The sequence below is a fragment of the Plectrocnemia conspersa genome, unplaced genomic scaffold (assembly GCF_051122295.1).
Source record: "Plectrocnemia conspersa isolate PC_06_02 unplaced genomic scaffold, ASM5112229v1 ptg000012l, whole genome shotgun sequence".
NCBI lineage: Eukaryota > Metazoa > Arthropoda > Insecta > Trichoptera > Polycentropodidae > Plectrocnemia > Plectrocnemia conspersa.
Genome location: NW_028277176.1, coordinates 14631328 through 14654929, shown reverse-complemented (window position 1 = coordinate 14654929; position 23602 = coordinate 14631328). Strand labels below are relative to the sequence as shown.

The 23602-nt window shown below is 28.4% G+C and overlaps 1 protein-coding gene across 1 annotated transcript in view; it reads left to right on the top strand.

Annotated features, from left to right (window-relative positions):
• The window catches only part of LOC148228331 (doublesex- and mab-3-related transcription factor A2-like), a 33073-nt gene extending 9839 nt beyond the window's left edge, over window positions 1-23234 (top strand). Inside the window, exon 5 of the mRNA XM_088199679.1 lies at window positions 21769-23234. Within this exon, the coding sequence (XP_088055805.1) occupies window positions 21769-22736 (968 nt within the window). The 3' untranslated portion in view covers window positions 22737-23234. The remainder of the gene's footprint in view (window positions 1-21768) is intronic.
• Window positions 23235-23602: the final 368 nt, after the last annotated feature.

Here is a 23602-nt window from a genome sequence, read left to right as displayed (position 1 = left end):
CATTAAAAGATTGGGAAGGCTTGGAGTCAAAGTGTATGGATTCCAAGCGAATTGAGCGCGTATCTTGTTGCTTCTGAATCTTGAAGCTGGTCGCATTTTTTCGATCATTCGATAACGGAGATGAGAAATGGGTTTTGTATGACAACAATCGTAAAAGATAGTGGTTATCAAAAGGCAAAGTAGCAAAACTTATCTTGATGCTTGGGCCCATTATAAAATAATATTTTATGTATATGTAAAGAGATTGTGCATTATGAAACTCTTAAACCTGGCCAAACAAAAACAGAGAGCTTCTATTGTGATCAGCTGTATCGTTTGTACGAGGACTGCACTTGTCGATAGAAGTTGAGTACTTTTAAAACACGAGAATGCGCGAAATTGACCCTCGATGAAATCAAAGAACTCATCCACCTTATTTTCCAGAACTTGCTCTTTGTTTATTACTAACGCTTCCTAGATGTAAAAAAAATCAAAATGCAGACGATGTGATATTTTAAAATTTTGCATCATGGAATTAAAAAATTACCATTATGGAATTAAAAAAAAATAATACGCTAATGGAATTTAAAAATATATTTTTCAAAAGAAATTATATTTTGAACGATTAAAATGAAAATATTTTATTCATTACAAAAAAATACATTCGTTTTAGAATTACCTAATATTAATTTATGATTATTTGTATTTTTTACAATACATTCACTGCAAGGATTTTATTAGCATTGCTAACTTAAAAAAACAACACTGTAATAATTGCCCTTATTAAAAAAAAGGAAAATAAAAAATAAGCTTTTTATGAATTTGAGAAAAATAAATTTGCTAAAAAAAATAAAATGACATATGTTTAAAAAAAAAATGTTGTTATTATGAGTCCAAAACAAATCATCAAATGTATTTGATATACAGTAGACCACACAATAACACGGTATATTGGAAACGTGCTATTTGGGTGCGTGTAGTTGGGGGACTAGAAAATATTCATACATTTTTTTGCAATACGTACTTATGAATCAGGCGCGTGTGGTGATTTATGCTTCTTTTGGCTCGCTTACACATAAAGTAACAGACATTCAAATAGCATGTCCCCAATAACACGGTAATTTGGGAGGTCAAATATTTTTTTTTCTATAAAATATGAAAAACAAAATTGACAATATTTAAAAGAACAAGATATTTTTTTGTTAGGTTGTACATTAAAATATTATTTGATCTTTGTAGTATACAATTATAATTTTTTAATATAGTGTATTGAATTATAACATTAAAATAACGAAATAATTTTTAAATCAAAATAGTTTTGCTAACAAAAAAAATTAATTAATTGTATTTTTAATATTAGGTAAATTATTAAAAGTTTTAAACCGTTTTTAACATATATTTTAATTAAAAAATTAGCATATTACGTAAAAAAAAATAAAATCCATTTACATAAAAAATACATAATTGTATAAAGTAGGAAAACTATTAAATTTAAATATAAGACACTCAATATAATTTTAGAATACTTATGGATAGTCAATATTGATAATTTATGTATATTTTCAATATTTGTTATTACAGAATATAGTGATTTGTGTAATTTTATAATGCACTCTTATTTGGTAAACATTCACATTTTAGGTGTTAGATGTTATTTTTATTTGCATAATATTTATTTTCTTAGAAAATAAATAAAATATAATACAATTCGAAACTGTAATTCTTGACTGCTAATAATATAGAACCTATTTTAGTTAAGATTATTAAGTTTAAGAAAAAAAAAATGTTTTCGTATCAAACGCGTGCGCGTGTTTTTTCCATCGTGCAAATAAAACACAGTTTCTCAAACTTTTTCGCCTGTTTTTTTTCAATTGTAAAAAATCGCTAATATTATCATTCATTAACTAAATAAACGTCTTTTATATATATGTTATTTTTATAACATTTACTTTGAAAAGGCCACGTTCGTGTCACGGCCTCGTTTATTACGCCACGTCTCGCTTCAGCACACACCGGTCTTTTGATCAATATTTATTCTGACTTGGGACGACTGAAGAAACTTCGTGGTAGTCTTCTTCCATCTATAATGATCGAATATGTTTGTGTGTATGGATGTTTACCATACGCCACAAACTGATATTTGGAAGCATAACCGCCGTAACCGAGAATTTACTGTGTGTACATTTTATTGTTTGGTAAGATTTGTTTAATAAGATTCTTGATTATAATAAATTTTAAACTTATTTTTAGATATACATATGTATCATATAAGAATTTAATTTATACATTAATAGGAATCTAGTTTAGAAATATATTTTTTTTAGAAAAAGCGCAGTGAAATAAAATCACGTAGTTGTTGAATAAGGACATCTAGCTGCTTATGAGCAATTGTAATGCGCATATTTATATTATATTAAGTACACAACAAGCTTCGTTTAGTTGACGTTATAACTCATTTTTGATATTATCGGTCTTCATATCATCTTAATCGCTCAAAAGTTACACTCACAAGCGATCAAAAATCAACCCCCAATTAGCGCACCCTCGTTTCACTTTTTTCTCTCTCTTCCAAAAATTCTCCAAGGGAATCCAACAAGTGCTCGTTTCACCCTAGCCGGTGCCCAAAGTTCCCCTGACACCCCAAGTGAAGGTCGTCGATACTCGGCTTGCCATCTTGGCACGACCTCGTTTAAAGCTCGACTATCGAGCGGAAAGCCGCATTCCTCAGCCCGCATATACGGCAATAATATAATATAAAAACGACCGTCTAAATGTCTATTCGGAAATACTGTGTGCGCGGTGGTGAAATTTTATATGTCATACAATGGGGCGTAGGATCGAGATTAAATTTTGTAAAGTGTCAACCTTGATACGCCGAGGAATCCAATATATCTATTGTATATTCATATGTAGTATATTTTATGGTTATGTCATAATCAGTCAATATAATATGTGTCATCTAAATAAATTTATTAGAATATTAAAGAATTATCATTTTTTATAAAAACTGTTCTTTCAAATTTTTCATGCTTATTTATTGTATATTATATGTAAAATATCATTTATTTTAATCATTTTATGATTTGGATTTTAGTCAATTACAAACATATAGGGATAGGATTTTTTTAATAATTATATTTTATAGTAGATACAAACTCTAATAAGATTCGATTTTTAGAGTTGTTTGTTCACCTTTAAATTATTTTAAGCATATGAACATATTGACATCAGAATTGTTAACTAAGAATTTTTACATAGTAAACAATAATATTTTTTCATGTTAAAATACATAGTAAACAATATTGTTTTTTCATGCTAAAATACATAGTAAAAATATTATTTTTTCATGCTAAATAAATAAATTGTTTATATGTGCTTTCTTCATACCAATTTTTTGTCTTAATTCTCTAGATATACAGCTATTTTTTTATATAAAATTGCTGTTTAATATTTTATGAAGCAATAATGATAAAGAAAAAATAATAACACTATACTGATGTAAAGTTTAAACTCTTTCTGAAATAAATATGCAATTTCAATCATAATCATAATATGGACAACCAAATAAATACAATAAAAAGGAACTTAACAATCTCTCTTAATCGTACTAAAGTACATGCTACTAAGCATTATGGTTTTTCTCTCAATAAATGATTTTCTAGAGAAATTTTGATTAATAAAAAATATATGTATATAAATAATTTCTTTTTATATGTAAAAGATTTTCACTGCTTTTATTTTTGCGTTATTATTTAATCATGGCAATTATATTATTTATAGTAAGTAAAATAAAAAAGAAATTGATGAATCAAAAATTAAAAAAAAAAGTATGTAGATTGCCCTGATTCCTAGCCTCATGACAAAAATGGCATTTTATGTATTTTTTAACATCGTAATATAATTTCTTGAATAAATAATAGTAGGTATAAGTTAACCATTTCTGTGCTATAAATAAGTATAAAAATAAGCAACCGTTGCGATATATTTTCTTAAATATTATTTTATGCGAAATATTTTAATTCGGCGTATACCTGATAATTAGTCGCATTTTTTTGCTGCTCAGTGTTGCCATATAGTGCAGGTCAAAAGCAATAAAATCGTGCCATCGCAGTGAAAACGCTGGATTATCAAGCGATTAGTAAATAAAGCACATCTAAACCAAATTTTGACCAATAGGAGAGCGCAAAAAACAATTATCCCTTCTCAGAAGTCAAAAATTCACGTCAAAAGCAATAAAATCGTGCCGTCGCCGTCGCAGTGGGAACGCTCGTTACCGAGCGTTCCCACTGCGACGGCGCCGACACGATTTTATTGCTTTTGACGTGAATTTTTGACTTCTGAGAAGTGATAATTGTTTTTGCGCTCTCCTATTGACCAAAATTCGGTTTGAAAATACTTTGAACAGCCCTCTTATATTATAATTATATTATAGCTATCATATTTTTAAAAGTCCAAAGTGAGTTCAAATTCCAGGAAAAAACTGTAGATGGACATATACATTTATAAGTGAATCATATTATATACATATTAACTTATAAGCGAGACACTCGAAAGAAGGTAGTGAAGAAAATAATCCAAAGATACAGCATAAATAACCGTTTATTGAGTACGTGACGAAATAATGCGGTTGGAGAGGCTTTATGTGGAACACAATAACCGTTCGCCGTTTAAATGATACTGTGGAATTTTTCATATGAAGTAATAAAAGCTCCATCCGAGATGCTTCGCATTCCTCACATTGTTGTGGAAAGCCCACTTACAAGTAGCTCAAACTTTTCCCGACACCCTCAAGACACGTTTCGTCATGGCGTCATAAACACTTGTATACTGTGTTTAATTTCTACATATTTTAGTCGGCATATTAAGCTAGATTCCTATGACATTATTAACATACTATAGCAAAAACCTCTACATTACATAAATATAAATATTTTTATTATAATATAAACTACATTATTACACTTAAAATAAAATAATTACAATTTGGAGTGTAGCTAATATTTAGCAGATAATGTATCTAAAATATATTGATACTCAACTTTTATGACCAATTTAGTTATTGGTTTTATGAGCTTAAAGATTTTTTAAATTTTAATTGTTAAGGCATAAATAAAAATACAACCAAACATATTTTTATATAATATAAAAAAAAATGAGGTTACATTAAGATTATTATCTACGACTTATAATTGAAATAGTATACAGGTATATTTAATATATTTTAATAGCATATTATAATACATTTTTTTTAAATATATATTTTTTACATATTTATGTAAAAAATGAGTTAATGCTTTCATTATGTGAAGAGCTTTCTTTATTTTAGTAAATAATACTGTTTACATTTGATGTACTTTGATTGATGATTTAAGTAATATCGATCATTTAGCTCGCATAAAAAAATTGTCTCAAGAAATATGACCAGAACTTGTGTTATTTATGATATAACTTATGTAAATATAATTTATCAGAATTGCCACAAAGATTTAATTCATTGCTAATTTACATCTGTCATTAGTTTTTTCACTTACAATTTTTTTGCAATCTATTTATTTACTTTTTAATTGTATTTTAACAATATTTTATAGTATATGTGTAATATATATTGTATTAATTTAAAACATATTTATATTTATCTATAGAATAAATATATGCAGTAAAAATATTTTTTTTATTGCAACTTACATTTTTTACAAATAAAGTAATAAATAATTTAGTGTTTATTGAGGCTAAATTAATCTTATTATTTACAAAAAAAATTGCGGTTAAAATTAAGATAAATCTAAGCAAAATAATTTATGTACCCATTTTCAGATGATTTTCTTACAATTAAATACATATTATATCTATATTACATTAGTTTTAGTTTTTCATATAAATTTATGGAATTTTTAACTGTAAATATTGCGCAAACACCATCGTGTTATTATTTTTATAGATTCAATAATCTGGTTTGTTATTTTTTTATGCAATGAAAAATATACTTACAAAATTTGCATTATTAAATGAATTATTCATATTGCATATATCAGGGTAACCCAACATTTATGTAGTTGTGTTCTACTTTTATTTATATAAAAAAATTATAGCGATTTACCAATATGGAGGAGAGAAATAATACATTTTATTATAAAAAAATAAATTTAAAATATAATAAAATAGAAACATAGTAAATACTACATTAGATAAAATATTATTAATTAGAACGTTGACAATGTCCAGATCTAGCAATATTTTCAGTCAGGATTATACGATGAAAGAGATAAGCATAAACAATGGTCAAGATGCAGAACCTATCAAAATCGGGTATTTATCTTTAGTGTATTTCCAAATACAATCTTTAAGTTTTAGTCTAATTATTTTCAATTTTAGTTTATATTGATTTGCTTTGAAGATTGTTAAGATTTGAATTGCGATTTATTCTGTGTTTATATCTTTCGAAAGTAAATTTCAATCCTTCCAAAATCTTTGAATCTCGCCTGAAATTGTTTTTCAACATCTAAATTTCAAGAATAATTTTTTTGGGTTGAATTTTATATCAAGATAAATACACAAATATTTTTCAGTGCACAAAAAATGCTTAAAAAATATTATAAGTTGTCGAGCCTATCATATATAATACATTTTTACTTTGCCTTGTAATTCATGATTTATTAACTGAGTTTTGAGCTGAGGTCTAATTAAAATGATAAATTCAATAATCACTATTTGTGTATTGATTGCGGTTAACTATAATATTTATCAGAGAAATAATTTATTATATCTTCTAATAAACTCACTAATCTCATGAGGAATCGACTCCTGCTAAACTGACATTAGTGTGCAATAAAAGTAAAAAAAAACTCATTTTCTAATATAAATATATGTTTCTAAAAGGCACTATCTCGTAGAGAATTTATTATTATTAAGGTAGTTTATATAAAATTATGTGTATCATCAAATACTGAAAGAAAATGACTATATTTATGTCTTCTTTTAGTTGATGTATTACATCTTCACTTACTTTTTTAATTCGTTTCGTGACTATTTCTCAAAAGTTGTTAATCTTTAATTTGATCAATAATATTTTTAATATCAAAAACAGAATCTTCCGTGTATGAAATAAGTTATCTTATCTTGGACGAACATTTTTTTCATCAGACATGCTACGTGTTTTTTGTATGTTTAATTTGATACTCTGAAGTAAGTGGAATAATTCTAGGGGCGTCCTAAAATAAATTCGTTTTTTAAAAATAAGGGCCACTCTAATGTACATATATTTATTTGTACATAACACACGTTTATGGTAAACATGTATACGCGCATTTATAATCCTCGTCGAAGAGTATTCGCAGTTTGATTCGAGGTATAATATTTCGAGTTTACACGTAGGGTGAGCCAAAGCGGGTGAGAGAGAGAGAGAGAAAGATATATACAGAGAGCAAGGGCTGGTTGAGTGTCCACTCGAAATATAAACGATTCCAATTTCCAAATGTGAGTGGGATGTGTAGTTGATATTGTCGAATAGAATTGTATGGATATTGTACCGATATTGTACAAGTACAACGGACAGATACGATACGAATAACCCTTGTGGCGGTCGTGGTGGCTGCTCGCCCCCATATACCTTACCTGCCTGTCTTTATATTATGTAGGTTCCATATAACGATCGAACCCATTATGCCACGAGCAAAATGTTGGTGAAAAAAATCATATTTATATAGAGTGTGTATGTGTGGTGATCTAAAAAAAGGCCGTGCAAAAAAGTTTCGTCGTTATTTAATGGATACCAGCGCACTTGAACATGGAGAGTGTTCGAGGAAAACGAATCATTTGTACCATTCCATTGAACGAAATTATTTCAAGAATATGTATATTATATGGTTGGATTGAGGTTGACTCTTCGTTGAAAATAATACTGCACGTATTTATTATATATGTGTATTTAGTTGATATTTAATACATACATACATGCATTATGCAATATAAATATGTATAGTCTTGAACGTATTGAGGAATCAAATATCAGAATGTGTTTAATTTGTTGAGGTAATTTAAATTAATTTTTCATAGAAGAGGTCATAGTCTTTTCAACATTTGTCAGTAGAAACACTTAAGTATGACTCCTGAAGATTTTTAGTACTACATAGTACTTATCAGTGCTTGGCTAAGTACAACTAACTGCCTTTTAAACTCATAGTAAAATCATGTTTATGTATTCTCAAGCAATTCCTTACATTTTTTGAGAGCACCATGTTCTAAAAATTGAATACGAAAAATAAGACATGTCACAAAAATTTTACAGGAGAGCAAAAATATTTTTTCTTGTTATTTTTAAAGTATAATTTATATTACGCATTTTATATTTAGTCATATGGAATATTATAATAATAGAATAAAAATATTTACATATACTGTTTTTATACAGAGCATTGCTTATTAGATAACTATTGTTTTAAAGTTCATCACTGCTTGATACACTTTTACTGCTGTGTATGATTTATTCTAATAAGATATTATCATATTTAAATTTTACATAAAAAATATAAAGGGATTTATTTTCTCCCTTACTAAGGGAGAAAATTGATGTTTAATTCATACACGATAACTGTCGTAGTTTTTATTAGATTTTTTAAATTAGCCTAGTCACTCTTAATCTCCGCTAAGTTGTTCCAAAATAGCGCCCGTTACAAATCTATCGTCACAGGGAGGAATTTTGACATTTAAAGACAAATCATTTTAAATATAATTCAATAGAACTAGACATTTGTATGGTCATTTTAAAGGCCATTTAAGGCACAATGTTATTTTTTACATTTGAAAAGTGTTGAGAGCTATCGATTGAATCAATGAAGTCTTCATTTTTTTATGTATGTGTACATATTAATAATTTTCTGATGAATTTTATTAAAAAATATATAACTGTTATGTATAAGGATAAAAAAAAAACGTCGCAAACTTAATATTTATTAAGTATTATGATTCACGTATTTTTATGGACTTTTTTGAAGTTAGCAGTTTTGATATTATAAGCTTATATTTTTTATACATGTGTGTGATATTATTTAATCAATCTTAGCTTATAGCTTGAGATTTTTTTCATGCATGAGCTAGCCAATATTAATTATTCATTTGTAAGTTCTGGAAAATCAAGAAACATCTAATTTGCTATAATAAATTGTAATTGTAATTGTATAATATAAAATACACTACGGTTCATATGGGATTAGACTACAAGTATTTAAGTTGTTATGTGAAATATTGTTCTTAGAATTAAATCATAATTTTTTATATAAATGTTACACAATGTTAAAAAAGCTGCACTGAAACTTTGCATATGAGTAAAAATTATGTAAGGATGGAATAGCGTAGTCCGTAACGTCTCAGACTAATAATTCTGAAATTGCGGGTTCGAGCCCCGGCAGCGACACTTGAATTTTTGTTTAAAAAAATGCGCTATTATTAAAAAAAATTACCTGAGCTGCAGTGTCATATATTGGTTATAAATTATTTTACACATAAGTCAAAGAGACCATTAAGTAATTTTTAATCAAATTAACGAAGTACATATAAATAAGTGCATACATTACATATTGCCGGATATTAGAAAGACTTTCCCAGTTAATATTTCTTCTGTAGATTAACTTTTATATATTTATATTATATTTAAATATAAAAACCCCACTCTTGGGCAATTAGCGCTGTGCTTTCCTTCCATATATATTTTTTATTTATTTTGGGAGCAATTCATTTGGCCGGTGGTTTTGTGGGCTATATAATAAATATATTTTTTTGTGTTTTCTGTTTTTATTTTCTATATTTCATCCACCGCCCCCCTTTGTGTGAGCGCCTGAAAGTAATTAATGTATGAAAAGTTCTCCCGGTCAAAGCTTTGGGAGCTCAAAGCCATTTTGAAGCAAAGTTTTCATTTCGGCCGTAAAACGGAACTTTTATTTCGCATTTATTCAAATGATCTGTTAAAAATGCCGTTTTGGAAACTTACGCTTGATTTTGCATTAATATAATAATTTCTATGGCTACATAAAAAATTGTGGGCCGCACTCGACGCAGACGAGCCCAGCTTTTTCAGAATACGCTATTGTATAATGAGTATAAATTGTTCTTTACGTTTTTTATTTAACCAAATATCGAAGTCTTTACGTATTTTTTTTCATCTACGTTTAAAATCCATTTACTGTTTTATTGTGTGTATTTTCAGTTAAAACTGCACCAATAAAACTGTTGATCATTTCAGGTGCATTACATACAATAATCATTTTCTGGCACATAAGCTAGAGACGTCGATTTATATGAAAATTCTCAACATTTGTTGATTTTATAAAAAAGCTATTACTGCAATGAAGCAAATAATAATTATGTTTATCGTTAATATTGTTTTAAATTATTTTAATTAGTTTCATAATTGGAATATATTTTATAACAATAAAAATAAATTAAATATAAGCTATTCTATATTCACAAGGTATATCGGAATATGATTACATTAATTTTTAACGGTCTTTATCTTTTTATATTATTTAACTTAATTATGTATATGGATAAAAGAAACCTTATATGTATATATAAATATTTTTTTATTACAAAAATAAGAATATACGAATGGCGTCTACTGTAATTCATTTCGAATACTTCCTTTGAAACGCTTCGGTAATATCGTGTTGTCATAACGTAAACATATAAATTTACAATCGGTAACGCAATACTTCTTGTTCATTTTTAAGCAGTACACGGCAATATAAACAGGCAAAACAAAAAAGAAGCGAACAAAGATGAATGTGGATGTAGATAAATTGAATTACGAAAAGTGTTTTGAAAGGCAATATATTCGCATTGTTGCCCCTGCTGAATCTGCGAATATATCACGGTGACCGTTTCCTACCGATTTCGTAACAAAAAGGGAGTGGTGATCCGTGAAGGGATCCCCGAAAAAAGTATAAGGTATCAAATAATTATATTGTGTCAAATTGAGTGAACAACAATTACGGCATTTTTTCTCTCTCTATTCGCAAGTATGAATTTCATTCTGAAAAGTTCACCCTCGCAATATATTGTATACTCTTTTTTATTTGGCTTTGTAATCAAATAAAAGTATCAGGTTACTTTGTGTTATACCCTAATGCATGTATAAGTATATATTATATATGTATAGTATATAATATACTAATTCTGAGACTTCTATAAGCTTTAAAAAAAATGTAGCATTAACTCTTAATATTTCTTAGAAAAAATAATAAATTTTTAATCATGCGATTATTATACTATTGTCCTATCTACTTAATGTTTTGGTACATGTATTTAATTCGAATGTAATAATAAAATTATTACCACTGAATAACCATTAAGCCCCATTTGCTCTGGATATAGGCATTATGACAATGGAGCAAGCTCGCTCAGAAATTATCAAATTACACAGGTGACAGTGATACCATAGCAACTTCAAGGGCGCCTTTGTTATTTGTACACAATGTCAAACTATTGTGTGCCCTTCTAATCCGCAACTGATGAAAATATACTCAGCCCTCATCTATTATACCGTTTTTTGCTAAGCGAATTTAATTTAAATACGCTAGTATATTATTATTGTGTATTTTGAATACACAGGAAATATAATCGCAAGTAAATTATGCAATATTAGTATACGTTTGTGTATTATACATACATGGATATATAAAGAAATTGAAATATAAGTAAAAATATACGAGTGCCTCCCTATCTTTTAAAAGAAAGTCGCAAAAGCATAAAAAAGTTTTGAACCAGCATTAAATACGTTTAAAGGCTTCATTACGGCTACAATGATCGAATATCACGATTTTTTCTCTTAATTAATTTCTACAAAATTAAATAGCTGTATTATCTTTAATGGTATTTAGATGTACGATGAAACCTTTAGAAAGTAATACTCTAATATTACTCCCATTTTATTTAAATTATTGTAATAAAACTACTATAACATTAAATAATTTTTGACGTAAAATCGGTTATTAATTCTTTATTGTTAAATATTGCAGTCTGCAAAATTTATTGTTTGTTTATGTATCCACAAAAGCTATTGTATCTCATTATGTCAACATAAGTTTTTAAAAGCTTTTATATCATAATTCTGTCATGATTTCCATTGAAATAAATTGAATTAAAACAACGCGTAAACTAACGGTTTGTTTAAATTATTATAAAATTATTAATATAGATATTTTTTTACTAAAGAGTATTGTCAAAAATTCAGTAATATTTATATATAATAATAAAGTAGTGTATTTCTTCGTATTATATGTGATATTGATGTATTTTTATATACCTTTAAATATTTTTCGGATTTTTATTTACTGTAGGAATAATACATAAAAAACACATATTATTATTATAGATGATGTTTTTAAACAATATATTATACAGTAAAACTGTATTATTCTTTAATATAAGAGTAGCTATAATATAATTTTATTAAAAAAAATACGTGTTTCTAATGTTGTTTAAGGATTAAAAAAGAGATAATGGTTTATTTCGTTGCAATTTTATTTATATGAAAAAAATTAAAAAAGCGATTTTTACTCTGTAATATATTTTTAATTTATCTATAAAGGCTTTAATATTCATATATATATATATTTATATATAATTTAGTTATTTTTTTGATAGTTGAATTATTAGGAAAAGTTTAACTATAAGCAAAAAATTGCCATTTATTTATTATATTAAAAAAATATTTAATATTGTATTATAAAACTAATGATTTAACTTTATAAAATAAAATAATAGTAATGTATTTATTAAATCATACTGTCAAAAATACAATAGCTTAAATAATAACTTGATTAAATACAAAAAAAGTATTATTAGGTAATCTATTGTATACATGCTATTTAAAGTAGAGATCATTTTAATCTGCATTTAAATTAACATTAAGCTTACAAATAAAATAACTAATTCTGTCTTTAAAATATTAGTTTTACAAATGTAAATTTGCTTTATATTTATGAATTTAGAAAATTTAATAAAAAATATAAAAAATAAATAAAAATATATGTTTAGAATTTTTTTTTTTAATTTTAAAAAAAAAAACTGATTTTTTAAAATTTAAGTTTGTTCATTTTCTTATATGAAATATAATTTTTATAGAATTTTATTAACTACACAAATTTTGATTAGAATAATAAAATTTAATATAAATAATAATTATAAATTAGAAAAAAAACATTTAACTTCTTCTGAACTCATTTATGAAAACAAGTAAACGAGAAACTATTCGACATTATAACTTTTTGAATATATCGAATAGTAAAACTAAAAATATTCTAATAGTTTTTATAGTATGAAAACAGTATATAAAAAATAAAACATATTATACATAAGTAAACTGTGTATTTATTGCAATTAATCAATTTCATATTTATTGCAATTCTAAAATATTTATGTAAATACAAGGCGCGTGCGATGAGATAGTTTCCCTCTCGCTCGCTCACGTGTTAAATGACGAGAGTGAGTGAGAGATAAGAGCATGCCCTTATCTCGCACTCACTCTCGGCACTTACAAGCGAGCGAGCGAGAGGAAAACTATCTCTCCGCATGCTCCTGGTAAATACGTATTTTAAAAATAACAACGTTTCGTATTTACAATCGTTCCTTAACATTGTCTTGATTGTTCCTGCTATTAAAAACACTCACTCGAAAGCAGTTGATGTTAGCTTAATTGATAGAATGTTATTTCATAATAAATAAATTACGCAAATATCTAAAAAAAATATTTAGACAAATGGTCTTTTTGTTCTTAAAAAATAGGTATTTAAAATTTCACCTTATAAATAAGCTTATGAACGCAGAAAATATTTCTACTTTTGCTAAATATTTAATTAACAATTTCTACGAATACTATTTGAATAGCTACTTAAATATTGAATATGTAGGAGCAAGAACGTGTTAACTATATATTTTAATTTGGGGTAAATTTATTTCTGAATTGATCGCTTTATGTTTGGACCGTATTAGAGATAGATTTTAAAGATTGCTCTAGAAAAATTGGATATTATAAATAATTTTTGACTAAAATGTTTTTGCCATGGTGTCATAATATATTTTTCGAATGAGTATTGTTAGATTGTATTCAATCGTTTCAAAAAAACTCAATTTTGTTAAATGTAGATTATTGTTAGATGCGTGTCGTATTACCCAAAGATAACCGATTCTCGTCTCGGGTCCAACAAGCCATTAGCTCTATTTGCCTCCATTCTCAAACACACACACCAAAGGCATGTATCTATACATCCAGTATATACAAACACGATCTTTTTGCTTCCATGTAACGTGAACTCGCTCTCAATACCGTAGAAGACGCTTTATTGCCATCCGAGACAGTGTCTTTTTATTATTGCGTTTTTTTGCTCTTTTCACCGATACTGTATCACTTCGCCAAAGAGTGTCAGGTTACAAATAATACAATACACACATTTTTAATCGATCCAAATTGACCTTATAGACTGACCTAGATTTGTATATAATATCAGGAGACTATTGCTAATATGATATTAGGGTGCGGGAAGACGTATGAAAAACGCTGTGAATAACATACAGTCAAGTGAGGGGTGACCCCGGGGGGTGATTTGTATGACTGCTGGGCTGGATGAAAATGAATTATTTGCCAAATTGAATGGATGACCCCCTCGACGCGGGGGGTGTATCATAAGATTTGATGAATTCACTTTGTAACGCAGACGCGGATGTCACACCCCCTCGTATTGTCTAATTATTATTGGATCTGCCATGTATATGTGCTGGCACGAATTTAATAAAGCTGCGTATTTTAAATATGTTGGTGCACCATTCGAGTGATCCTCTCGAGGAACCCCATGATTTTATTCCAAATTGGACACGTGCTTGTATTAAACTATCCTTCAGCGGCCGCAAGTCGGTATGGCGTTTTAAGGGTGCTTTTGTTAAATCCTCCTATGGCTCGCCATCCCATAACTGAGTATCTATACTGTCTGACCTTTCATTGAATATATTTTTACCTCTCATTTTTATTTTTATATAATAAACATACATATAAAAATAACAAAATTTATATCAATAGACTTTCTTTTCATATAATATATATTTAACTTAAAATCAATATAAAGAAGCTCTTTTTTTATTATAATAAAATAGCGTACTAAGGAATAATCCATTTGCGTTAGAAAAACCGGAATTAAAGATAATATTTTTGCTGCATGAACTATATTATATAAAAAAATATTTTTACTATATGTGATTCAAGGAATAATTTAATTTTAATGAGAAGCATTATTTTCATATATATATATATATATATATTAAATATTATACTTTATGCAATTGACCTACAGTTTTCTAAGATTATTATTGATAATTTACATATAATATATAAATCAATTTAAATAAACCAGTATTCTTATTCAGTGTCTGATGATATATTGTACAATACATTGTTAGGTGTATGTTATAAAAATAGTTTTAAGATATTAAATCTCACATGTTTTACACTTGTCAATTTAGAGGTATCTATATTAAATTACATATTGTTTATATCAGTATAAATATAATATATGTAGGTGTTTAATATAACAACGTTTAGGTCTCTCTCTTAGCCATTGATAAATCGGCTTTTTATACAATCTTTATTAAGCAATTAGTAATTCAATAATGTATTGATAAATTTCTTTATGTATTGTTCCATCGTTATTATGGTTTTATGCGTCACATTTCTGTTGCTTTATAACATATTTTAGTTTCACATATAATATCAACATATAATACATATATACAATTCATAAGATGGTAGTACTTTCACACCGTTTGAGCTCAAAAAAAAATAATCACAAAAGTTCTGTTTAAATTAATAAGTAGGACCATTTTAAACTACAGTGATTTTTCGATGTTTTTTATTTCTCAAGAAACTAGACTTCTCATTTCACCTCTCAATTTTATCAAAAATTCTGGTCTCGTATTTATATTTGAATTAATTTTAATGAAAATGCTTTGGATTATTTAAAAAAAACGAGGTTTAAGTTCATCAACAAGCACATTTTATGGCGTAGCTCTGTGGAATGCCCCCATATATTTTTAAAATCTGCCGATTCCCGTGCGGGCGGTCTCTTCTTATGTGATTATTAATGTAGATTTTAAATTATCAAAGCAAAGATAAGGCCAGTTAAAATAGTTAATAAAACCATTTACAAGTTTTGCTATTAAAATGCTTTCGACCTCTATTAAAACCTTGCAAAAAGCATACATTTTTAAAGATCTGCCACGGACCTAATTTTTTTATGCAGCGGTTGTAAAACATTATACATTTTCATACAAATTATATTCTCAAGGAAAAAACCCACTAACTATGGTCGATTCTATTACATATAAGAAGCAATGAATCTGCTCTAATTTATTATTGTAGTGACGAAAAATCTCGATATAGGCAAACATAAGTAAAAAAGTTTTTGATAGTGTGTTATGTTTGATTTTAAACAAATGAATAAGTTTAGATTTTCATAAAAAAAAATATTTTTATTATTCAATCTTTTCAATATGTTCAATTTGGGATAAACAAGTCATTTGAATACATCGTGAATTCCTCGATGTTGTTATCTCTATCCATTCATGTAACTTTGTGGAAAGCCCCCATACATTTTTGAAATCTGCCGTTCTCGCACGGCGCGGTTTTTTTTAATCTGATTAATAATGTAGATTTTAAAGAATTTGGTAAATCGTATAGTAATGATAAAAATTCACAAATACAAATTATTATGAAGTATTCTTTAAAATAGATTCTATTGAGGATTGCAGAAAATTTCAATTTCACGTTGAATCGGACTAGCTCCTTAAAGCTTTCACGAAAGATCTTTATTTTTAAATGTAGATTCTTTAACAAATGAGACATTATTGTATTATAGGTATTCGTGAATCAAAAAATCATTAAGTTGTTGAACGTATAATCGATGATTAATAACTTTTATTGAGAGTAAATATGTTCTAAGAAGACATTCACCATATTCACTCAATTATTGTCATATTTAGTATGTAGTGATAGACGGCATCTGTTGAAGTCATTGTTGAAAATTTCCTATTTTCCAAGCCGAAATTATGTTCGCCCCCGTTCGGCTGAGATTCAACGTCATGTATCTCTATTATGTGTGGTTTCATTATATTATCCGATTGTGTGCAGTGTTAATTTTGTAATTTATGGTCCGGCCCCGGCGTGATGTCCCCGTAGCACTTGCCGTAGACATTGACTCAATTTATTGTCGGGGACACAAAGGCGCCGGCACAATGATGCTGCGGTACATTCATCATCCGGCAACACACAGCCACCGCTGTACACACTTGGCCAACTTTGTACCGTCACACGTGCCGATAAAACAATCGGCGTATGACGACGCCTTCAGACTTTAAGATTGAATTCCTTTTCAATATGTTCCATTAAAATCATTGACGCAGCTCTTAATAAACTTAGAAGTGCGCTCAAAAATCGCAATAATTTCAGTTAAGTCGATGTCCGTTTCAATTATCAGCCATATTGGACGCGTAGTTTGTGTTTGACGCATTTTGTCACGCTTAGTTTTTTTATTTAAATGATGAAGAATTTTAATCAATTTTTGCGTTAAAAATGGAATAAATTGTAACTACTATTTAGTAGTGAGTACTGCAAAAACGTCATAGATTAAAAAAGAGAAGGTCAGCCAAGCACATTGGGCACAGATAAAAAGTTAAAAAATAAGGATTTTCTGCTTAGTAATCGCTGGATCAATATTAATGAAATTACTAAAAAATATCTAGTGTCACATACAGTTCATGCATTAACTTTTTCGACTGAAACAAGTAGCATCCAAATTTTTTCTAAAACTGTCGAATTTTTAGCAAAAACATTATCGTAAAAATGTTGAATGAAACATTAATGAATTATGTTATGCCATCAAAACATATATCTAATCGTTTCAATGGAAATGTACTAAAAATGTAATACTAAAAAAGCACGCACAGTTCGATCGAAAATTAAAGTTTTTATAACTTTTTTTTTGTGTATTTTAAAGTGTATTTACGTCGCAGTTTAACGCCGTTTTTAAGAGGCAATCTCAACATTTTTTTAGAATTGTGGATAGACCACCCCTAGATTTTGCACTGGCATTTCACTACATTTTTTAGCTAAAAATTATATCGTCGTGATGCTGCAGTAGTCAATCAACAGGTATACCCTCTGTGATTTTTTTTGCGCTCTCAGATAATTGAGACATTTAAAGGACGAAGTAATATCGCTAAGTAAGTGAAAGCAGTGGCGTAGCTAGGGTATGTGTCGCCCGGAGTGATCCTTAAAATTCCCGCCCCCCTCTTCATAATTTGCACTGAATTATTCATTGACGCTTCATCAAAAATAATCGGCTTCTTAGTCGATGGAAGAAAAGGGTAAGAGGAAATTTGCTTTCTTTTCATCAGCAAAAATATTATAAAAGTTAGTGAATAGTCTATATCAGGCATAGCGAACCTTTTTGGGTTCGCGTGCCAAAAGTCCTCAAATATTATTCCTCGATTGTGTAGCGTGCCCAAGGAGTAAAAAATTACCAAGATAGAAAAAAAAAATATTTTTTAAAACGATTGTCGCTTATCTTAGAAAACATTTGATAATTAATAAAATGAAATAAGTAATAATTCACGGATTATTTAATCAAGATTTTAATTTCTTAAGTTTAAAAATTAAAAAAATATTTTTGAACTTGGAAATCGTTCTATATGAACACATCTAAGCCTTTCATGGCTTTTAAATGTATTTCTTACATAAATTGTAAAGATCATTTATAAACTATGCATATATGAAAAGTTTTTTTATATTATCATTCGCGTAAGATTCACCAATTATTCTATATTCCGGGGCGGAGGGGGCGGACCGCCCCGGGTGGCACTTTCTTGGGGGCGGCATATTCGCGATGGGATCGTCTAGTGTGGTTCTTAACCCTGAATGCACTAAAACATATATAAATCCACGAATAACAAGAGCTTAATAATAACCAATATATAATTTTAATAAATGCTGATTTTATGACCCTGCAAAAAATGTATGGGGGGGGGGCGACAATTTTAAGGATTGCCTTGGGCGGCACATACCCTAGCTACGCCACTACATATTAAAGCCTAGCTACATATTAAATGTTATCTAGCACTATTGTGGTAAATATTTATTGTGGAACTGTGCTGTTTTATATTTTGAAAAGTTTTATATTTTTATTTTTGTGTCACTTAATAGCATAGTGACCTAACTTAAAATTAATAGCAAAATTTATAGATTTTTTTGTTTATTATAAATAAAACCCACTTCTTTCAATTCTAATCATTATTTATAAAATTACGTAATCGTGTTAATCATTAATAAAAATATAACTTTAACCTTTTAATCAAATGTTCAGGAATAACTTTGCCTTTTTTCTTGAAATTTATTAGATTTATCAAAAAAATCTTGCTTCTTAGTATCATATGCACATTCATAGTCATGCACGTGCATTTAAAATATAACAAAAATTAACGTGAAATTATTGAAATAAAAAAATACGTTGCACAAAAGGTAACACAATTAACACCATTCAGTCTATTTATAATATTGATTGATTGAATGAAAAGCTTAAAAACCACATATAGCATCTTATTGCATCAAATATAAATGGTGTTATATAACTTCATGGAAATCATATATAAAAAAAATCAGTTTCACTTATAAAAGCTCTTGTCTGAACGGGGAGAGGTCTCTTTTGAATAATCTAATTGGTTAATGGTTTGACTCTCTCTTTCATTTTTCACTTTCGCATTTTATTGTAAAGCGTTTTAGTCTAATTGGAGCGTAAACTGTGTCGTGGCATGATATCACTTAAATCATCGGCCGGGAATGTCGGGAACAATCCCGGGAGCGGCGGGATTCCCGACCCCCGCCGAGTCGCCCAATAACAACCCTTCTCGAACTATTGCCGAAAGCTTCATTGCCATTGTTTCGACAGAAATGGATTTTAATTTGGAATGAGGGGGATTCTAATATAAATGTATATGAATAATATATAATATTTATTATTATTAACTACATTTATTACAAAAAAAATATGTGCAATTAATTGAAAAATAGACTTTCTAATTACATAAGTTTAATTCTTAAGCACTTCAAAATTTAAATCAGTATCTAAAACTGCTTCCAAAACAAGCAAATCTTAAAAGTATTAAAATAACACAAAATAAATCATTGATTTCTTGCTAAAAAAAATATGCACATGTTTTGAAAGATCCGAGTCCATGGTAAATGTTTGAGATTGAGACAAAAATAATGAGTAACACAAACATTAATTCCTAACGATTGTTTACCACAGTTTTATGTATATTATAGATTATATTTAATAAAAGTCACTTTGCAGCTGGGTCTGGTTTTTAATAAAAGCACATTTTATGAATGAAAAATCGAGTCTGCTGCCATGGCTCGAACCCGCGGCCTCTGGATTACTTATATTTATCTATAAGTTCTAGTTTTGCTGATCCATATTTGAGCAAATAAAATAGCTTTTTGCCCCTAAATACGCTCATGCGTTGCAGTTTAGCACAATGATCTGATTCACCTATGCAAAGGCAAATACACCATTTAATTCGTATATATATATATATATATATATATATATATATATATATATATATATATATATATATTTTATATTTTGCGGACAAAGATTTTAATTTTGTTGTTGTGGTGTTGCATTTTATTTTATTATAGTTTACTTATTATTACCATCATATAATTTATTTATCTATGTGTGCATATTTTGTAATACTTTTTTTATGGCGCATATTAAATAAATATTTTCTTCTATAGTTAAAAATATAATTCAGATTATTTGTATTTTATTTTATATTATATAGTTCAACCATTATATGTAATAAAGAAATATTATATTAAAGTTATTATTATTTACATCAAATCAAGTTTACAATATTGGAGCTTTTGGCAGAGCTTTAAAGTTTGAATTGCATATAAATTGAAATAGTGACCGAGTATTATCTGCTTCAACAATGTGCGCCATTGTTGTAGTACTCCAGACTTGTTCACAATATGCTTTATGTTAATAAGTTTATATTATACTAAACTAGCCGCCATTCAGAGCATTGCGCATTCAGTCCCTTTTTGCTCGACTGAAAAATATATTAAATACTATTTTTTATATCAAGTATTCAACAATGGGTTCGAACCCTCATCACCCACTACACAATAAATTATCAAACGATTGCGGTACGACGATTTTATTGTTAAATGTAAATATTTGGTTTATAATAAGACTAAAAATATAAATAAATATATTTGATTGAATATTATTTAGAATAGTAGCAGTAAACTTGTACCTATAGTCTAATTGAGCAATTGGGTTATTTTGTGTTTTATGAAAAATGTCAGTCATGGCCTTTTTTTTCTTATAATATATAACCCTCGTATTATTCATGCATACATTCACATTATACATTCATGTATAAATAATATGTGAGTACATACCCCATTGTAAATTTGCATATGCGCTGTCACTATTGTACATGCTCGACGGGTCTTTATTTATTTTATTTTTAAACTCCCTATCGTTTCGTTATTCACAAACCACACAGTATATGTGGTGTCATGAAAAGCTCAACGTTCATTGGTCTACTCCCTCCGAAGTGACACGCCTACTGTTTTCTCAATCTAATTCTATCGGCAAACATTTATCTCACCGTTACATATAACACATGACCATGTTTTTTTAACAAGTAACTCAAACATGCCTCTTCTGTTTATCTTTCCAGTGCAGAAACGAGCGCGCATGGTCAGCGACATTGACGATGGAATATCACCTTCTCACACACCTTCGACGCCTAGACCTCAAACGCCAAACTCAGACAACGAATTAAACGTTGAAGAAGAAGAAGACCAAAATTCTGACCAAAGCTCGGTAGGAGCGCCTGAAAATCTATCCCTGAAAGAAACGCGATCCACGCAATACGACGACATCTTAGTTCCTATCAAACACGAGCATGTCCACGACAAGTGGCCAGGAATGGACGATCCACAATATATGGCGAATCAAAGTCCACCATCTAAATATTCGCATCAAATACAAAACTTATCAACAATCAGAGATGATCGAGATACAGTTCCGAGGAAATTAGCGAGAGGCTTGAGCAGTAGTTCGGATACTCCAGATTTACCACAGCAATCGACGGTCGTAGACTCTGATAACAGTTCGCCAAACAGAAGTGATACAATCAACGAAACGCAGTTAGACAATTCTTTCGAGAGCGATAAGATATCGCCGCAATACGGAAGTCCAGGCAATAGATCACCAGTAGATGTGCTATTGAGAGTTTTTCCGGGGAGGCGAAGATCAGAAATTGAACATTTGCTCTCAAAGTGTAAAGGAGATGTAGTATTAGCTATGGAGGCAATGCTAAGCGGAGGTGCTAGCACTCTTTTAGCAGGAAATTTGGGCTCTTATGGATTGACGCAAGACTCACCTCCGTATTCTTTACCTGGATATCAAGGAAAATCAGCATTTTCTCCATTGGGCGGACAAAATATGAAGTTCTCTCCATCTAGGCGATTTTTAACACCACCTTACTCTGGAACTGGTTATCTGTCAACTGTAATAAGACCTCCTGCTGAATATTTAGCTGGATTTTTACCTCCAACTCCTGATATGCTATCAAGACGAGCTAGAGCCTCTCCACCATCTCCAAGATCAGATCATGCCAATAACGATGGATTTTCTGATTAAATCGGTGCTGGATATTTCAAAATGCGTTTGTACATATTATATAAAACATAATATTAGTAGTAGATCAATGTGATTATCGAGCAACAATAATTAATATTATAAATATATTCAATCGTAATGAACATCAAATTGTAAATATGATCAATATTTATCTCTATAAAATGTTTAAATAAATATATTATTATAATAATAATAATAAACCATTGAAGTCAGTAGGTATTTAAGATAGGCGCGCGTTTGTATTATAAATAATTTATGAGAAAATCAATCTTGTGACTGTTTTAAAAAAGAAAAGTATGTTTGTGTAAGAGTTATTTATACTTTATAGTAGAAAACAAACTTGACATTTAAGATATTCGCTTTCGCCAAAAAAAAAAAAAAATGTATTGCGAAACGTCCGTAATGTGTGTACATATTGTATTAATTTTGTAATGTTTTATTATGATTATTATTATTATAAAAAAAGAGTCAAACACATAAAATAAAATTGTGTTCTTTAGTAAGTCTCTATCGTGAATAGTATGAAAAATCTGTCCATTTTTCGTATGTAAGTAATTATTCTTATAAGCAATTCAAAACTTTCGGTATGTTAGATTATGATTATGATATAATACATATTTTCTTTATTTCACATTATATAATAAAAAATGCTTTTTATCGAAGTCGATTAGGTATTGAAAATTGTTTCGTGTACAAAGTGCATTAGATAATGAATTATTTTTAGCACTTAAGGTTTTTAGTTTTGATTAGTGAAACTAATAAGCATTGAGTAGATTGTATGTCATTTTTGTTTCATATGAACTGTAAAATGATAAATAAATATATTATACTGAAACATTTAAAATCTTTTATTATTTGATGTAGAT